Source organism: Corvus kubaryi, unplaced genomic scaffold (assembly GCF_017639235.1).
Source record: "Corvus kubaryi isolate FWS band 111438036 unplaced genomic scaffold, C.kubaryi_AGA036_p1.0 split3-73, whole genome shotgun sequence".
Classification (NCBI taxonomy): domain Eukaryota; kingdom Metazoa; phylum Chordata; class Aves; order Passeriformes; family Corvidae; genus Corvus; species Corvus kubaryi.
In genome coordinates this window covers 1,276,620-1,294,298 of record NW_024582091.1, presented here as the reverse complement: position 1 = coordinate 1,294,298, position 17,679 = coordinate 1,276,620, and the positions used below count along the sequence as shown (strand labels likewise).

General features: G+C 38.9%; 1 protein-coding gene across 5 annotated transcripts in view; it reads right to left on the bottom strand.

The window, feature by feature from the left end:
- The window catches only part of ARHGEF10 (Rho guanine nucleotide exchange factor 10), a 113,494-nt gene that overhangs the window by 36,525 nt on the left and 59,290 nt on the right, over positions 1-17,679 (bottom strand). For all 5 annotated transcript variants that reach the window (XM_042016875.1, XM_042016876.1, XM_042016874.1 and 2 more), the window contains 2 exons: positions 16,337-16,512; positions 539-654 (listed from right to left, as the gene is read on the bottom strand). In XM_042016875.1, coding sequence (XP_041872809.1) covers positions 539-654; positions 16,337-16,512 — 292 coding nt within the window. The remainder of the gene's footprint in view (positions 1-538; positions 655-16,336; positions 16,513-17,679) is intronic.

Below are 17,679 nucleotides of genomic sequence, written 5' to 3'. Positions count from 1 at the left end.
TTTGAAGTCTCAAGACTTCATTTGGTGTTAAATACTATATTTGTTAGCCAGACTATAAGCTAAATCAAAGGGATGTGAACAAAGCTAAAGCAAAACACTTTCAAAATTCTTCTGAAAATCCTTTTATATTTTTGTGATTTATACTCAGTTTTAAGTACAGTTTTTCCCCAAAAGCCAGCTTGGATGAGCTTGGATGGGGATCAAGAGCTTCCTCCAAACAACCATCCTCCTACTACCATGTCTAATTGCAAGAATCCGATTTCTTAACATCAAAATGTAATTCTGTTTCCATATAAGCTTATCAGCTACTGAACAAATGCAGACACTTGTAGTACCCACCTACACTTAAAAACAATAAAGAAAAACAAGATTAGAAGGACAGCTGTAATCCATTTATAATATTTAACAGTAAATGCATTACTAGAGGTAAAAATTATTCCCCTTTTTGCAGAGAGAACTATAGAATGTCTTGCACAGACCCTAGAGAGAGGCAACTATGCTACTTTACTTGAAAAATAAATCCAGCTTTGTTTATTACCTGGTAGTTTCCTTTAAGGCTGCTTATTAATTGACTAATTTGACCAAGTACATTCAAGTCATGTAAAAGGTTCTGCAGATCATGGTACAGTTGCCCTGGTCCCATATAGAGCTTGTCTAAAATGAACAAAACCATAAGGTTATACATAATAAAAAGATGCAATTCTCAGTTCAACAAGGAAAGTATCACAAAGATAATATAAACATATATTACATCTGAAAATCAGCATGGTTCATTTCTACGTATATCCTCACTATTTCACTTTGTTGCTCCAGCTACTTCTAATGTCCCTGCAGACAGATAATTGTGACAGGCACCCCAGGAAATAGGAGTAGCATATACCACATACAACCTTCACACATACAGGCAGTACCACTGGCATTTCCTTTTAGATCATCTTATCATTGCCTTTTTAGCTACAAAAAAAGATTCAAGCTTGTTCAGCTTGTATGATGGAGAACACTATCTGCAGTTTTAATAACCCACACTAGAACTGTAACAAATATCAAAGCTTCACTGGCCCCAAAATCTCTTGCTGCCATGGAAGTTTTGTGTAGCACCAAACACAGACTTGCTGTAACACATTAATTTAAACATCTTTCCTGGAGGTTGTTTTTGGTTACATGACAAGCAAAAAAATTTATTTGTAGAATTTGCTATGATGGTTTAAAATTCAAAATTTTCTTTATTGATCATGAGACAGTTCTGGATCATATAACCATATCCTAATTACAACACAAGCCTGCAATTTCACTGAACCACTTGAAATTTTACTGTAATCATGCTTAAATCAAAAAATGATCTGCTCTAAAATCAGCAGAAAAGCTGAACAGCAGCAGAAATATTTTATGCTAATCATCAATAAGTACAAAGGTTTATAAGGGAACAGTAACTCAGAAAAACACACTAATTACTAGGAAAAGGTGTCCATTTAAATGCAAAAAGCTTGCAAAACCCTGCTAATATACTCTGACTACCATGATGCTAGGAGTGGAATGGCTATGTAATTCCTTTGGAAGCAACACTCACTCTCCCATAAAAAACCCACCCTGACTCATACAGAGTCAGCATGTTTCTCTTTGGCTGAATGACAGGAACAGGACTGGATTATCTTTCCAGGAAACTCCTGCAGATTCTTTAGCTCATGCAGTGTAGTATCCAAACTATGGATCCTTCATCCTTACCATTTTGGAAGCTTTGGAAACCAGTCCGTGGGCAGCAAATGCCCCTGGATCAGAAGAATTTCAATGGTGTGTTGGCAAGAGCAAGATCTAAATACAGTGCTGGCTACTGGCTCTGCAGACAGATCAGGAGCACGGACATGAGTTGTGCCACCTGCTCTGGCTGCAGGGCAGAGGGCGCTGGGCACAGCCCAGCTGCCACACACACCGCGGGCACCCCCAGTCCCTCCAGTCTGCTGCAGGGCCCAGGTACGAAACAAAACTCATCAAACCAAACACAAAGCTGTCCAAATAGCCTAAGTCAGAATAAAAGTGAAAAATAAACTCGTATGAAACAATGTTACTTAAATCATTAGTATATTTTCAGTTAGGTATCAAAATAAATATTTTCTAAAGACACTTTCCTCTTTGGAGGCATCATACAGATAGAGGCCAATGCTTTTCTTTAATGCAATTCACTATATTAAGCTGGAAGTCTGCCTTAAACCCTGAAAAGTATAAAATTTCAAGGCTCAAAGAAAATATTAATGGCTACTTTATTTCTGAATTCTCCACTTCACTGCAGGAAAATGCAACATAAACCTGAAATATTACACATTCCCATGAAATTTCAAAGTATTATCTAGCCTTTAAATCTTCTGGTGTATTGGATCAATGAAATTATTTCTGTGTGTTGCACTTGAGCACCAAACTGCACTTTACTACTGTTTACCCATCCAGATAATAAATGCAACTATCATCCTCTTCTGTGCCTGCTCTGAATGTTAATTAGAAGAACAATCTAGCCTTTTACCCTTAAAACCAACTTAGTTAGAAAAGATAATTACATTTATTGTACACCATGAAAAGAAATGACTGCAAAGTAGATCAAAGAGAAAGAATTTTGTAATTATGGTCAGTTGAGCATATCTGCAGTTTTATTTCAAAAAAAAAGAAAAAAATTAACACTTTTCTTGAACTGCAGACTCCATACTTTCTTCAACCCAAATACTTGAAAAATCTATATCTGAAAAGATGTAAGCACTTCACTCCTTGTATCTGTCCTCTGCCAGCTTACCCCTTTTGTCTTGCTAACATCCACAATAATTGTAATTTGTTAAGTACCTGAATCCCTTGTTCCTAGATGCATCAAATTGTTGATTTTGATGGGGCTACTTGCAAAGAAAGGAGCAGGTAGGTCAGTGTTAACATGAAATCTGGTGAAATCTAGCTAAAAGTCATGATAATGTGTCTGGCACTGTAAAGAACACAAATTATATCATTCTTGCTCCAAATTTCTCTAGCAAAAAGATAGCTTCTGCAAAAAAAAAAAATTTAGACTGAACAGAAATAATTGTTTGATTAGTTGAGTTTTTAGCAGAAGTCCAGTCACCTGTCATTTATAAACTCCATTACTAAACAAACAAACAGCTGCCCTGAAAAAATTACTACAAACATTTTTGTGGGTTTGAACCAAGAGAAAATTTACAACAATCAGGCTGTGAAAAGCTGAAAGTCTGTGAGGCTTCCCTTGTACAGGATGGATATTTTCACCCAAGCAGTTTATATTATTCCTAAATTATAAAAGCCAGGGTCACTCTTTGTAGCTTGATAAAGACAGTTACCAGACATTTTGTTTATTACTGTTTGAAGAAGAGACATTAATGCAACATAAAACAATCAGCATCCAGGCAACTCCTAGATGCTGCAGGACTTTATGCCATAGTCTTCAACTGAGGCCATAAAGCAAGCTTTAACTGCTTACACAGATGGACTTGCCCTGTGCAGTACATATATATCCACCATGCCTGATAATCCTCTTCTTGAAGCTTCAAATAATCTTACAAATATCTTTGTTCCAGCCTTGGTAATAAGGCATAAATCTTGAATTTCATTCAGTAATTGTCACCTGAGTCTCTTTTGTCTGCATCATGCATATTTTATAAGCTATTAATAAGTCAAGATAGAAAGGATGCAATATGAACGTCAAGCAAATAAACTAACCTGGCATCTGAAAGGCTGTCACACAGAAAAACCAAACAAAAGTAATTTCAGGCTCATTCATTAAAAGACCACATTCTTAGTACAGGAAAGGAAGCACAAAATCAAAACAGTAAATAATTAATGAGAGCCTGCTTCCATCCTCTGATGTTCTAGAAAAGAGAAACAGCCAATTTAAGAAGAAATTTTAATAGTCAAGAACTAGATCAATAGGCACGACTAATATCAGTCTTTCATGGAGGTCCTTAGTGGGTACAAACTGACACAGAAAAATAAGGCTTCAGAGATCAATAATGATGTAGATTCATCAGGAGTGAGTTCTCCAAAAACTGATCACTTGGATTGTGTCTGGATAATGAGTTACAAGTTATAGCAACTTCATCTCTGAACTGGGTCCTGTAAGGGTTACTCACAATGTCATTTAAAGTAGAATTGGCTTCTCAGTGGTTAACCAAACATTGACTACCAGTTGATCCTGAGAATCATCTGATGGAAGGTTTTTCTTGAGTGGAGGAGGTGGGGAAGAACACTACTCTGTTCATCAGATGTTTCCCATCTCACAGCCACAGACTGCCTGCTTCAGCCCACACATGTTCCCTGACCATTCAATTGCTGGCTATTTTGGGGTGAGTGTTCACTCTTTCTTTTATCCATAGAGAGTGCACTGAAAAACTCTTGGCTTCACTCCAAAGCAGATACATGGTCGGCTTCCTTTGTACTGTGAAACGTTTCACAAATGATAAAGCCATTCCCTTCTCATTTCTAAGACACTCTTGCTAATTATCAAGCTCGAAACCAACTTATTTTTCCTATGGGGAAAAAAAACCTTCATTGTTTTACAGAAGGCTCTCCCCAGCTCTACACATCCTATGTGCTACAGTGTGCCTGGGCAGGAGAGAAGGCAGCATGCTGTAACCAATAACCACATATGTGGCTTCAAAGGCAACTTTTTTGCATTCCACCTACAGATCAAGGGTGAAATCTTGGCCACATGTAAGCTAGCAAAAATTTTTTTTCATCAACTCCTTTGTTGCTAAGATTTTACCAGAGGAATTCATGCCCCCCTGCAACAGGCAGGTTTACTGCCAACAACCAGTAATTCATGCAAAATACCCAATTCCTTGCTCAGCATTAAAATGAAATACACTCAAAGTTAAAAAAGAAAGCAAAACCACAACTTGGGAAGAAAGGAGGTTAAAGTTTAAATTTATTTTGCTGCTAAGTAAAATTGTGGACAAGATTCTGCTTTCTGTAACAATTTCTTCTTAGGCCAAGATACATTTGAGTATAATACTAAACATTAATTTTGCCTGCTTGTTTCCCAGTGTTACTCTCAGCACCAAATTCATCAGTTTTGCCTGGTTTGAAGCAATTTTTATAATTGAAACAGAAGCAATTTTAGTCGATTTATACCCAGGCATTTTCAAAGCCTGCAGGAAACTCCCTGGGTGTGGTTAAAGTCAGTTTAACTTGGTTCAGGCAAAAGTAGAATTTGGAAGGTTGTGAATAAATATACACATGCAAGATAGGTGTCTGTGTGCTTGTGCCAGTGCTTCTGCCAGAGGGGGAGGATTCCCACCTCTGGCAGAAGGCTGAATTGCTGGGGAGCACAGCCAGCAGCCACAGCTCTCTCTGCCTGCACAGCAGCAGCTGCATTAATAGATGCTGGCACAGCAGCTGCACCTTTGGGATTGTTGTCCATCTGGGTCCCCTAAATTTTCAATTTTCATGGGCACTTCAAGCATATTGGTTATTATAACCCTGAACTGATCACACCCTATTCTTCCTTTCTATGAATTACAAAGGGACACATTTCTTATCCATGGTGATTTGTTACCTGTAGACATTTTCTACTAGCTCTTCCTGTGTGTTCTGATTCCCATTTGTGAATTACTATTTTATCACAGATTTATGCTACTAAACAAGACAGAGTAGATGCAATCACCCTTAATTTAAAAATCTGTTGCTGGGCAAGCAAACATAATGGCTCAGCTGGTCCCTTCCCATACTAAACTCCTGTTTATTATCAATTAGAAGGATTTTCTTCAAGTAATACTACATAAATCCAAATGTCACACAAATGAAATAAAAGCCTCAATTAATATACGCTTAATATCGCAACTATTTTTGCAAACATTTCTGTTTTGTCCATCATGTTGAAACGAAATACTGTTAATAGGCAGATTGCTGGGTGCCTCTTTTACTGCAAAGTAACTTATATTGACAACATCTGCCTTGAGTATAATCATAGAAATGACCTTTTCTCCACATAGTTCAAAACCACAATACATCAATATAAATTGCTTTCAGAAAAGCTATATTGAAATGAAGTGAAAACTGATGCATCATGAAAATTCAAGGTCCTTATGAAGATTACTTTGCTTCTGAGAGAAACAGAGCCCTGAAATCAGACTAGTTTACACAAAATGGAAGAACATGAATGCTCACATGCAAAAACCACAACTGAGAAAAGCTCTTTTCCTGACTACAATTCCAGTGTTATGGGGGGATAACACGAAATTAATGATATGCTCCAAGAACATGCCAGATTTGAAGACCACTCTAAAAGGTTGGTATACCCAAAATTTGACTTGCCATTTGCAATCTGGTCTTTGAGGCTGAGTACATTTGTATTGCTTCCTCCCACTGAGCCATCTGTGTGCATCCAGGCAGCACACTGAAACGTCACGTGTTATGAAAGGAAGAGATTTGGAAAAGTTTCAATCCTCATCTAGAGCATAAAGATCACCTGGGATGGGGGAAGAAGTTACATATGTGGGAGGTAACTTTAAAAGCTGCTGCGTCTGAGGAAGGCATAACAAACTGGTACTTGTATAGGATTATACACTTGGAACAAATAATAATAATAAAAAAAAAAAAAAAAAAAAAAAAAATCCAGGTCCTTACACAAAATTTCAACTACATTTAAACCTGAGTAGCTTGTACAATGTTCTGGAAAGCAAAGCATCATGATACTAGATGAATTCTTGATCAGTTCATAATAACTGGGCAGATATCATGAGATTGTTAACCTATTTACATTAAACCATGATGATGCAGCAGTAATATATTTAAAACCATTTAGGTATAGACAGAACTGTTCAATTCTTTACATTTGGCTTAGATTGTCCTAGAAAACTTTCAGTGATTTTCTTCTGTCAAGTAATAATAGGCAGACAGCATCCCAGTGCTTTATTTATAATGCCCACCTTTAGAAAGGACGAGAATGGAGACTGTGAGAGACAATGCTGCACCTGAAGTAAAATAGTTTCCTGTTCACTGCAGACCTTGATAATTAATATAAAGAAGGAAAACCACAAACCATTTATAAGGCCCAAGATTCAATTACTGCAGTTGAGGAATTCTCCCCCTGTACGTGATACTGAATCCTGCTCCTATAGATACACTGGTACATAAAACACACCAATGCTTCACAGCTGCTTGGTGGAAAAGAACTTATCAAATAGTGAACAAACATTCTCTTTTGACAGGTCTAGTGGAAATACTTTTCTCAGTATAAACAGAAAAAGAAATCTTTATGTGCCATTATTATACTCAAGCTATCTATTTCAGCAACTAATAAAAAGAGTTGGCAAAAAGATTATGAATACTGGAAATACTAGAAACACTGTAATTAATTTAGCAGTTGATACTGATGTTACATATTTAAGTACCATTTCCTTTCCTTTTGCAAACTCCCTTGTCCCAGAACACCTAGCTTTTGCTAGAAGGCTGGTGATGAGGGTCCCCTTCTGTACCAAAACCTCTTCTTGCACAGAAATTGACACATTCAAGCATCAGTTATACACAAGAGGCACATCCATACCTCTGATATATATCCTTCCTGGAAATTCTGTATGATTGTTTGAGCCAGTAACAAAGCAGATGAGGTTTTGTTTTTAGACACTGAACTACCAACTTCCTGCACATTGTGTTATGTAAGCAAAGTCCCTGACAGCCCCCACAGCACCACCCTCCTCATATTTCTATCTTTTCACGTGCTCACTCATGCTGCTCCTGTTTCCATAGACGCATCAGAGAAATATGTGGGCAGATTTGGTTTTCTTGTTTCTCCTTTTCAAGAGCATTTGAACAGCCAACTGGAATTTGACTAAAATAGTAATACAAAAAAAGTCATCCTATGAATCCAAAATCCCGGCTAATGACCTAATCAAGTCCACGGGTCAATTTAAAGTTCCTCACAGAAAAGCAGACTTTCTGCCCTCCCCCGGTTTGCTCTTTCGCACTAAATCCAACTCATGATCTCCACAGTTACATGCACCAAAAATATCTGAGCCACCATGTCAGGGTCCCTCCCCCTGCCGTGTAGCCCTGGGAGAGGGGCCCTGAGGGCACAGACACGGGGTTTCCCTGCCCCTGCTCAGCCTCGTTCCCATGGGTTGGTTTGTGTTCCCTGCGCGGGCAGAAGGACCCTTGGTCCCGTGACTGGAACAGTTCCTGGGCAGAGCCCCGGCCATGGGGCTGGAGAAATAAACATCTCTGAAACATCTACCAAGGATCTGTCCATATATATTTCTTTCTATGGGCCTCCTGGTTTAATACATCGTGTTACAGTATCCGCACTGCAACACCACCATAACTCAACTGTAGATCTCCTGAGATTACACCACACTCTCAGGCCCAAACTACACAAGTTTTTGAGTGGCATCAGTCTCCAGGTCTGGAAATTTAAGCAAATGGGAAGTCAGGAATGATGTCAGAGAACAAGAGTTTAGTTGGCAGCCATCAATGAAAAGCTGAGCAGCTGCTCGCACGTGTCTTTGCAGTATAACCCTAACTTAGGCTTAGTAACCTAGCACAGAAAGAAGCAGCACAAGCACACACATCATATTATGTGATAAGCAATAAACCCCTTGAGATTACTAAAATGCAAACTGTTCAATTCAGACATGGCGTAAGCAAGGCTGATTACCAATACAGTCAGGACCCACCATTGCCAATTACCATGAAGAGCATTATCATAAACATGAAATGACAATGTTCAGTCTAATCATACTTCAATCATGTAAGCACCTAAACATAATTTATGTTCTTAATTATTGAAACTGATAATCTGAGTCTCTGAAACTAATGTAATAAATTAACTATTCTCACTGCCATGCAAGACAGGGGAGTTCTTCAGGTCCTAATCACAGAAGAACCAAATACCATATGACACCCAGTACACAGAGTAGAGCTGGAAAACAAACCTCACAAGTCTCAACTCTAACAAAGTATTTTTAACATGCTTTACCTCCCTGCCAGTCGCCAATACCTTTCTCTCAACTGGCAATTACATGAATGCTGAGACCTGTCTTGCTCATTGTACCAGATCTGAACACCAAAGAATCAGGTTGCACGAAAACTAACATCTAACTACAAAACTGCTTATTCACACATCTTGAGGAATAAGAAGATAAAATCAACAGCTTGCATCTGCAAGTAGTGAGTAAGGTATTGAATTCATAGTGCTATACCATTTGTGAATAAAATTATGCAAAATTATGCAAAACCATAAAGGAAATGTAAAGCCTCTGAGACAGTGAGAAGTAGTTCATACACTGAGAGTATGGCTTCAAAATTATATTAAGCTCCAGCTAATCCTGACTGCACAGGCATTTCAGATATAAAAGGCCATAAATATTTTTCCTGCTGACAGAAGCAGCTGTACTGTGTCAGAGATTAAAGCAGTAGGGAACATGAGGGAGAAACACCAGAGCCCTGATACACTCAGCATGGACCCCACAGCCTGGCTCCCCAGTGTCACACTAGCTGAGACAATGGTCAGGAGTCTTCCTGGACTATGTACTGACTGCAGTTCCTGCCTCTGTTCCCATGAGCAAGAAAAAAATGCCGTTAACAAAGACTTTAGAGTCAAAGAAAAGAAGTGCCACGGCCATTTCTCTCACAAGGCCCAAAGGGAAAGGCTGAGGACAGCATGGACCTGGAAGCCCCTGCCCTCCTAAGGAAGGAGAGGGGTCATACAGGACATCTGGGATGCATCTGCACAGGTACAACGGGCAAAAGAGGAACTGGGTGCAGAAACACTGATACAAACAGCCAATGAAAGTACATGTGTGAAGGCATTTAAACAATGAAAGTACTGCAGGGATTCCAAGATAGGTCTGCAGCAGTTGTAAACTGGCCGAGCTGCCAAAGGTTTACACTGGAGCTCCCACCAGACTATAACAATTCATGTGGAAATGGCACTGTGAGGAGCTCACCTCCCTCTTTCATACACACCAGCTTGGTTTCTATTGATTTTATGACTCTGTGCCATGACGTGGATGAGACCCCTGGCAACACAGAAGGTTTATAGGAAGTGGATAACAAACCCTATAACCACTATAAAAAATACAAATGGCAAAGAGAATAATCTCATCCTGCATGGGTGAGACAAACATGTAACACCTAAATTTATCCTTGCCTAATCCACTAGATAGAAACTTATATCCGCTTAACAAAGTGAACTATTTAATGCCACCCCATTTGCTCAGATGAACAGGCTTTTTGGCATTAGATTTATTTACAATCTTTGGTCTTTTTTTCACATATATCAGTGACAGTTTACATTTATGAACATATTGCATCTCCTTTAGTGCACAGTATTGTCTTCAATACCTTTAAAATAAAGACTTACATTATTAATCTTTATATATTCCACAGAGATGAAAGCTAGTTCAATTAGCAAGTCATTCCACATCATTCTTTCTAAAATTTTATCACCAGTGCTGGAGTTGATATGCTACTTAATATTAGTTTTTGGTTACTCTGGACATTGTATTATACAATTGCTGAGCCTTAGAGGGATCATAAATGTGATTGGTTTTTTCTTCCCCAATTCTGTATTTCTCATTAGACAAACCAGGAAAAAAACCAGCTCTAATGGCAATGGCTCTCACAGAGCACTATCTCTGATTTTGAGAAGAGCTGCTGTTTCAATGAGCAAGATGTTGACAGAAACAAGTGCACACTGTAACCCATCAAACACCCCTCCCTGTTTCCCTGGCAACACTCAGAGGCCTACACAAAGTGACTGCATCAAGCAGAAGAAAACTTAGAAGAGAGGAATCATTTCTGCACTTCAGCATCATGTCACTACTATATTTGACAGTAAACAAATCCCACAGAGATCAAGAACACAATTGGAACAAGTGGAAACAGAGTACAAATGTATCCCCGAAAGTCTGAATGAGAAAGGGGAGCAGCCATGGCTTAGCAGTGCTGAGCTTTGCTCTCAGTTACAAACTGTAAACCTGTGAAAGAAAGAAAGAACACTAAAATACAGCCATAAGAATACTAGCCTGATTTTTGACTTCACTGTTCTCTTTGATGCTCATCACAGCATGGATGGGTACAGTACAGTACAGATGGGTTTGGCTCATTTTCCCTTTCAGCCTTTAGACATATGGCTCAAACTGATGTTTCTTTGCTTAAGTAACTGTCCATACTATCTATGTCTCCTAATCAACCTGATCAGAGCACAGCACTGCTGACAGGTGCTGGTTTCCCACCCAAACATGGCGGGATGCTTAGCCCTCTCCCTTTGGTTCTAGAGTCTCTCTAGTCTGGTCTTGTTAAACAAAAGCGCTGTGAAAAACTTCTCACTCACCCTTTTCATTCTTGGGGACCCAAGAACAGGCAACTGGGGGTGGCTGCTGTTGCTGTGGCACCAAACTGGCATTTGCCTCAGCACAAACCACAATTTACAACCCATCAACAATTTGCATAAAGTGCTGCAAACTCATAACATGTGCCAGAAGTATGAGAAACTGAAACTCTGGCCAGTATATTTGACTTTTTTTCCTATAGTCCCATTTAAAAGGCAGTGAAATACACATATTCACAGCGATTTTATCTACGCATGGATGACTTGCAAGGCAAAGTTGACTTCTGATTCTTCTAGAGGGGAAATACTGAACATTTTTGGTAAGAAGTTACAAATTTGCCTTTGACTATACTTTTTATATTTTTGGAAAGTATATTATAAATATTTCATCAATATGACATATTAAAAGCAAGATGTATTCACTGTGCTTTCACCCATCGTCTTTCTCATCGTAAAAGTACATTTTACTTTCTTGATGCCCTCTTTCCACATATTCAGTCCAACTGGGAATCTGAAGAGGTCCCAGTCAATTGGAAGGTGGCAAACATTGTCCCAAGGCAAGAAGGATGACTGTGGTAGCTACATGCCTGTCAGTCTCACTTCAGTGTCTGGTAAAGTTACAAGGTTTATTCTGGAGCTAGTGAAAAAGACCTGAAAGACAACAGGGTCATTGGTCCCAGCCAGAACAAGGTCATGAAGTTAAAGCCCTGTTTAAGAAACTTAATTTCCTTTTACAACAAAGTAACCCAGGTAGTTGATCAGGGGAAGTTGATGTAAATGTGGATTTCACTAAAGCTACTGATCTGAGGCCTCTCACAGGATCCTTCTGGACAAAATGTCCAGCACACAGCTGGATAAACACAGGTAAACTGGCTCACAGGTCAGGCACAAAGGGTTATTTATAGTGAATAGGTTGGTGACATCAGACTGCTGACCTGTCATTAGTGCGGTTTCCGGGGGGCCCATTTTAGGCTCAGTTCTCTTCAGTGTCTTCATAAATGACTTCAAGGAATACTAAATAACTTTGCCAATGACACTAAATTGGGATGAGCTGTCAACTCCCTTGAAGGCAGAGAGACCCTGCAGAGAAAACCTTGACAAATTACAGGGCTGGGCAATTGCCAACCACAGGAAGCTTAACAAGGGCAAGTGCTGGATTCTGCTCCTGGGACAGGGCATCCCTGTGTGTACAGACAGACTGAGCAGAGACACTGGTGAGCAGCGACACAGAAAGAGATCTGGGGATCCTGGTCAATGGCAAGTTAAGTACAGGTCAGCACTACCCTGGCAGCCAGGAGGGCCAACCGTGTCCTGGGGGGCATCAGGCACAGCATCACCAGCCAGGTGAGGGAGGTGAATTTCTTACACAAGTACACAGGTTTCTTACACAAGTAAATCAAAACCAAGAATATACAACTTTCTGTTCACACTGAAAATATTCCCCTGTTCTTATATTAATTCAGCTTTTCTATACTACACAGAATGTATCTGTGCTTCTTCTGCACATAGACTAACTGGGCTGAAGAGAACAGCAATAGCCTACCAGAAACAATACATGGATTTACTAGGGAAAAAACTCTATCTCATATTTTTCTGCCAACAGTTCTACAGAAGAAAATTAACACTTCACACTTTTGGCACACATAACTAACTGCTTCCACAAAAACTGTCCATTTGGGATGCCCAAGAGTCATACAGACCTTCAAGCAAGACCAACTCTAACACATAAAACAGGACTTTGACTAATTTGCTGAGAGAAAAGCGACCTGACAAACATGCTGTTTTTTCCTGAAGACTGAGAATGTGAAACGTTTAGTGGTTATTACTGCAGGAAGCAAACACAAGTGGTAATTGCACTCCACTAGGAAACAATATTAGAATCATAGAAATAAAGGACTCTGCCAAACAGCTGAGACTTCAATCCTTCTTCATGTTCATAACTAAAAGAATTCAGTCTACTGTTGGTGCTAGGGGACAACAACAGAACAAGACAAGAGCACATCAAAGATGGGGCAGTATAGCAGAATACACTCTAGGAAAACTTTCCTGCTTTCCCCCATACACCCTCAGGCCACACAGTTTCTCCAAACAAAATAAAAAGGGCTTAAAACAAAAAAAAAGACATAAACTTAATAGCCCCTAAATGTGTTCTCCAGAATTCAGAGACAAAAGACTGCTACACAAAGCTCAATGGGGTAGAAAACTGCCCATTGATGATTTTGCCAAGTGAAAACCAAGTTCACATAGCCCTTGCTTTTCATCTTAGAACAGTACTAAAGCATGCTTTTGATTTATACATACTCATAAAACCTTTCAACCTTTCAGCTGCATATTACAGACTGTACAAGATTAATTCAAATTCAGATATTAATTCAGCACCCAAAGTAAAGTTTGCATCTTTAATCTATACTGCCTTTTCTTGCAATGTCACAGAAAACTGGAAGCACCAATTGCATTTAGTCAATACTAAACAGCAAGATACAATTGTGACAGCTACCTCCTCACAGAAAAGGTTTTGGTAGAGAAAAAAGTGCCATGATAAGGGAAATGTAACTAATAACCCATAATCCTCACAAGAACACAACCTGAATCCATCAAGAATCCTTGCTAATCACAGCAGTAATGTCAGAATACCAACCTTACAGGAATCACGTATTCAACCTGGCACGTGGCAGATACAAACCAGCTTTCCTCAGTCTTCCAGAAATGCAAGAGGTAATCCCTCTACTACTTCATGATTTTACACAGAATCACCATTATTCTGTATATCTTCAGTACACACGAATTGGATGTGTAAGCTGAAAATCAGGTCTGAGAAATGGTTTTATGTCTCAGGATTTGCCTGCAGCATTCCAAACTGTTCTTGACCACAAGATTTTATTAATACCACATACTATGAGGCCATTGGGATTTCATGGTATATTTTGAAAACAGAGGGAGACATAAATTTATGATGACTGCAAAGATATGAAGTTTCAAGCAGAGTAGACAGTATTTCTCTGTTAGTAATTTGCAACTTGTAGTAAACACCCAGTAGTTTCACCAATGAAGTGATACTACCATATTAAAGACCATGTCACCAACCATAAAATGCAGCAACTTTGTGGGTGCAAATAAAAAGCAGCACTGAACCAGTACCCAGTCTTACCAGACTTCCCTTCTGCAGGAAGGCTGTACTTTCTGAGCTTCTGTAATCTTTAGCAGACAACTTAAACTGAAACTAAGGAGACAACTCTACAGAACAGCTAACACAATTAGGTGTGTATTCAAACTTGTCCATAAGGGCCAGTTCAAACAATTCTGCATCCAGAGTAACAGCTAGAGCAAACACAGTAGTATATGCAAAAAGCAAGGCTATGCTGTTCCTCTTTCATTATTGTTTATATTTAATTTAGTTGGATCATTTGGCAGAAAGGTTTGATTAAACCTGAGGGAGGTTTTTTCAGTATATGCTTCAAATCCTTTTTATTTCTTATCTTTTGATCCTTTTTATTAAAAGACTGAATTAATATAACAGAGCTTACAAAGAGAGAGATTAGTTCAGCTCACATTTTACCTGTTGAGTACCATTTAACCTGAAGGTTGATTTACAAATGATGTACAAAGTAATTTCTTTTTTTGTGCGTGATATTGTCACCAAACATGATGAAGCTGAAAAACCTCAAAAGCCAGGAGGTTCAAGTAAGTTGTACAGGACTGTTTCATCAGGAGTTTTTGTTTCTCCCCTCATGCTTTTCTTCCCCATCTGGCCTTACTGACATGCAAGGATTTGGTCTTATCAGCTGTGAAACTGCTGCACAAAATCATAATAGGAATATTCAACAATCTGTTCCTCCCACACTTACCTACAAAAGGGATCCCCAATTCTAAGAAATACACTTCTTTATATAGTCCTCTCAGGGTTATGCATACAGCATCTGGTAAGTTATAATATAAAGGCCTTAATCTCATTCTCTAAGTAGTCCATTAATGCTTAAAAGGAGTTACAAGAATTAAGTCATCCTTGAAATAAAGACAAAACTGTCTGTAAAATTTTCTGTAGCTATTTACAAAGGGACGAGTAAAAAGACCTGACAAGAACCATCCCGGAGACTACAGGGGGTAGTAAATGCTGCACTCTGATGGTGTAGCATTTATGCCTCCTTACAGCACAACTGTGGGAAAATTCATGAAGCCAAGGGTGCACTATTAAATAAATGTAGTGTGAAATAATGCCTAGAGCTAGCACTGAAATCCATGTGAATTATAATCCATGAATAGGAATCAAATTACAATCTAGAGGTATTAAGTGCATTTAATATTACAATATTTAGGCAAAAAATAGGATATAAAAAGAACTCCTTACATGTGAAAGTCTAGCTAACAAGTAAAGTCTTAAACTTCATACATCTCTTGAGGGCAGTTGGCAGACTTGTAGGGGGGATTAACTAGCATAGAAGAATTTCCAAACTTCAGATCTTGAGGTCATTTTTGGAGAGAGGCTAGGAGGAAATTACCTATTAACATATTGTTTTGAAAACTTTCATTAAGGTTTTTTTCTGAAGCACTAGTTTGAAGGACAAGATACCATGGGCTTGAGAGAAGTGAGTAAATTCTACCCTGCAATAACCACTTGTGTCCAGAGTCTTAATCACAGCAACAGGGTGGCTTGGTCATCTTTGTTGAGAGAAACTTCCTTGCTTTAACTATGGGATGAAGAACATAGGCAGAACCAGCTACCACGGGACCACTGGCGCACCACACCAAACCCACCTTTTTGCACGTCTGCACCCTCTCATGCTTTAGAACTCTTTACTCATTCATGCATAAAATTCTAAACTATGACAAATACAAGTAATTCATGTCACAAGGCAGAAGCCTGGCTGTCACTTTTTGCATTCTCAGTTTCCAAAGAAAGAGGCTCTACTACTCTTCATGTTACAGAAATCTTCATGCACAAAATGCTTTCCTGTTTTCAGTAGCCCATTGAATTTCAAATATGGATTTTAACAAAGTAGTCTGTAAAAGTCAGTAACTCCTGTCACTTACTTGGCTTAGAGTTAATGATGACATTTTCAGCAGAGTGCTGGGGTGGGAACCTGCAGTTCTCTCCTTGGCCCTCACTGCTGCCATACTCTATGACGTCCACTTGTCCCAGCGGTACGCTCCACTTCAATAAATACCTCTGGCCAGTTGTCATGGTGCCACTGCTTTCATAGGAAGAGCTGGAAGATGCACAAATTATTATTGCAACAAGCAACTGTGTTCCATGGCATGCTATTTATTATTTTAGCTTCTAAAATCTGCTGTTTATCAGCTTGAGTACAGTGCACAACTTGAAAGAAATACATGCACCGGGCTGACTTTTGTGACTTCAGAGTTAGGCCAGCAGCTCATGCTGGTCATCTAGACTGTATGCGAAGAAAGACCTGTCATCTGTAAAAATATCTATCTTTTGCAAACTCAAACATCCCAGGTGCCTAGGGACCACTAGTTGCAGATGAATTTTCTATGGCTTGAAAAAGATACAGCCTTTTACAGAGGACATGACCCTCACAGGGTCAGACACTTGGCATGATCATAAACTCTCCACATGGAAAACAAAAGCAGACTGCACTTTGCTGCTTCAAGTACAAGTACAGAAAGTCCAAGACTTTACTGGTATGAAAGAAGATCAAATATGAATAGTTAAAAACAATATCCAAGTGTTACTAAGAAACTAAAGAATTTGTAAAGGCAAGGATCACAGGATAATTGACATAAGCTTGTTCATCTTCTGAACGTTACATGGTACTTCTCAGTCACTAACATGAGACCAAGCAATCACACACTTAGAAATACATGTACAGGATTCATACTTCAGTAATGAATTAAGATATCAACTCACATTATGCTTAAGAAAAGCTGTTCTTGGAAGATTTTAATGATCCACATTTTCTTTGTCAGAATGTACCATCACATAAAGCAATTTATGACACAAGCAACATATGAATGTGAACATAACCTTGGCGTACACAGACATTTAGTAACATTAATAATTACAGCCAACAAAAGCACAGAAGGAGCTTTGAAAAAATGCTTTTTTCAAAGCAATTCACCTTTAATCTTTCAATGCTTGGTCTCAGAGATAACAACCCTTCCCCACGTGGAACTTTTTTAGCCACTTCCAGGTTTGTTCTGGCAACCTGCATTAACTTTATGGGTTTTGTTTTGTATATTTGTTGACGGTTGTTCATTTTGCAGAGGGTGGGATTTAATTTACGAATTGTGTCAAGTTACAAATCTCTGCGTGTTACAGTCTGAATTTAAGGAAGAAGAGAAAAAAGTCTTACCCTGACATGCCTGTATTCCACTAAGCACTAATACACAGCAATAACTAGACACTACAGAGC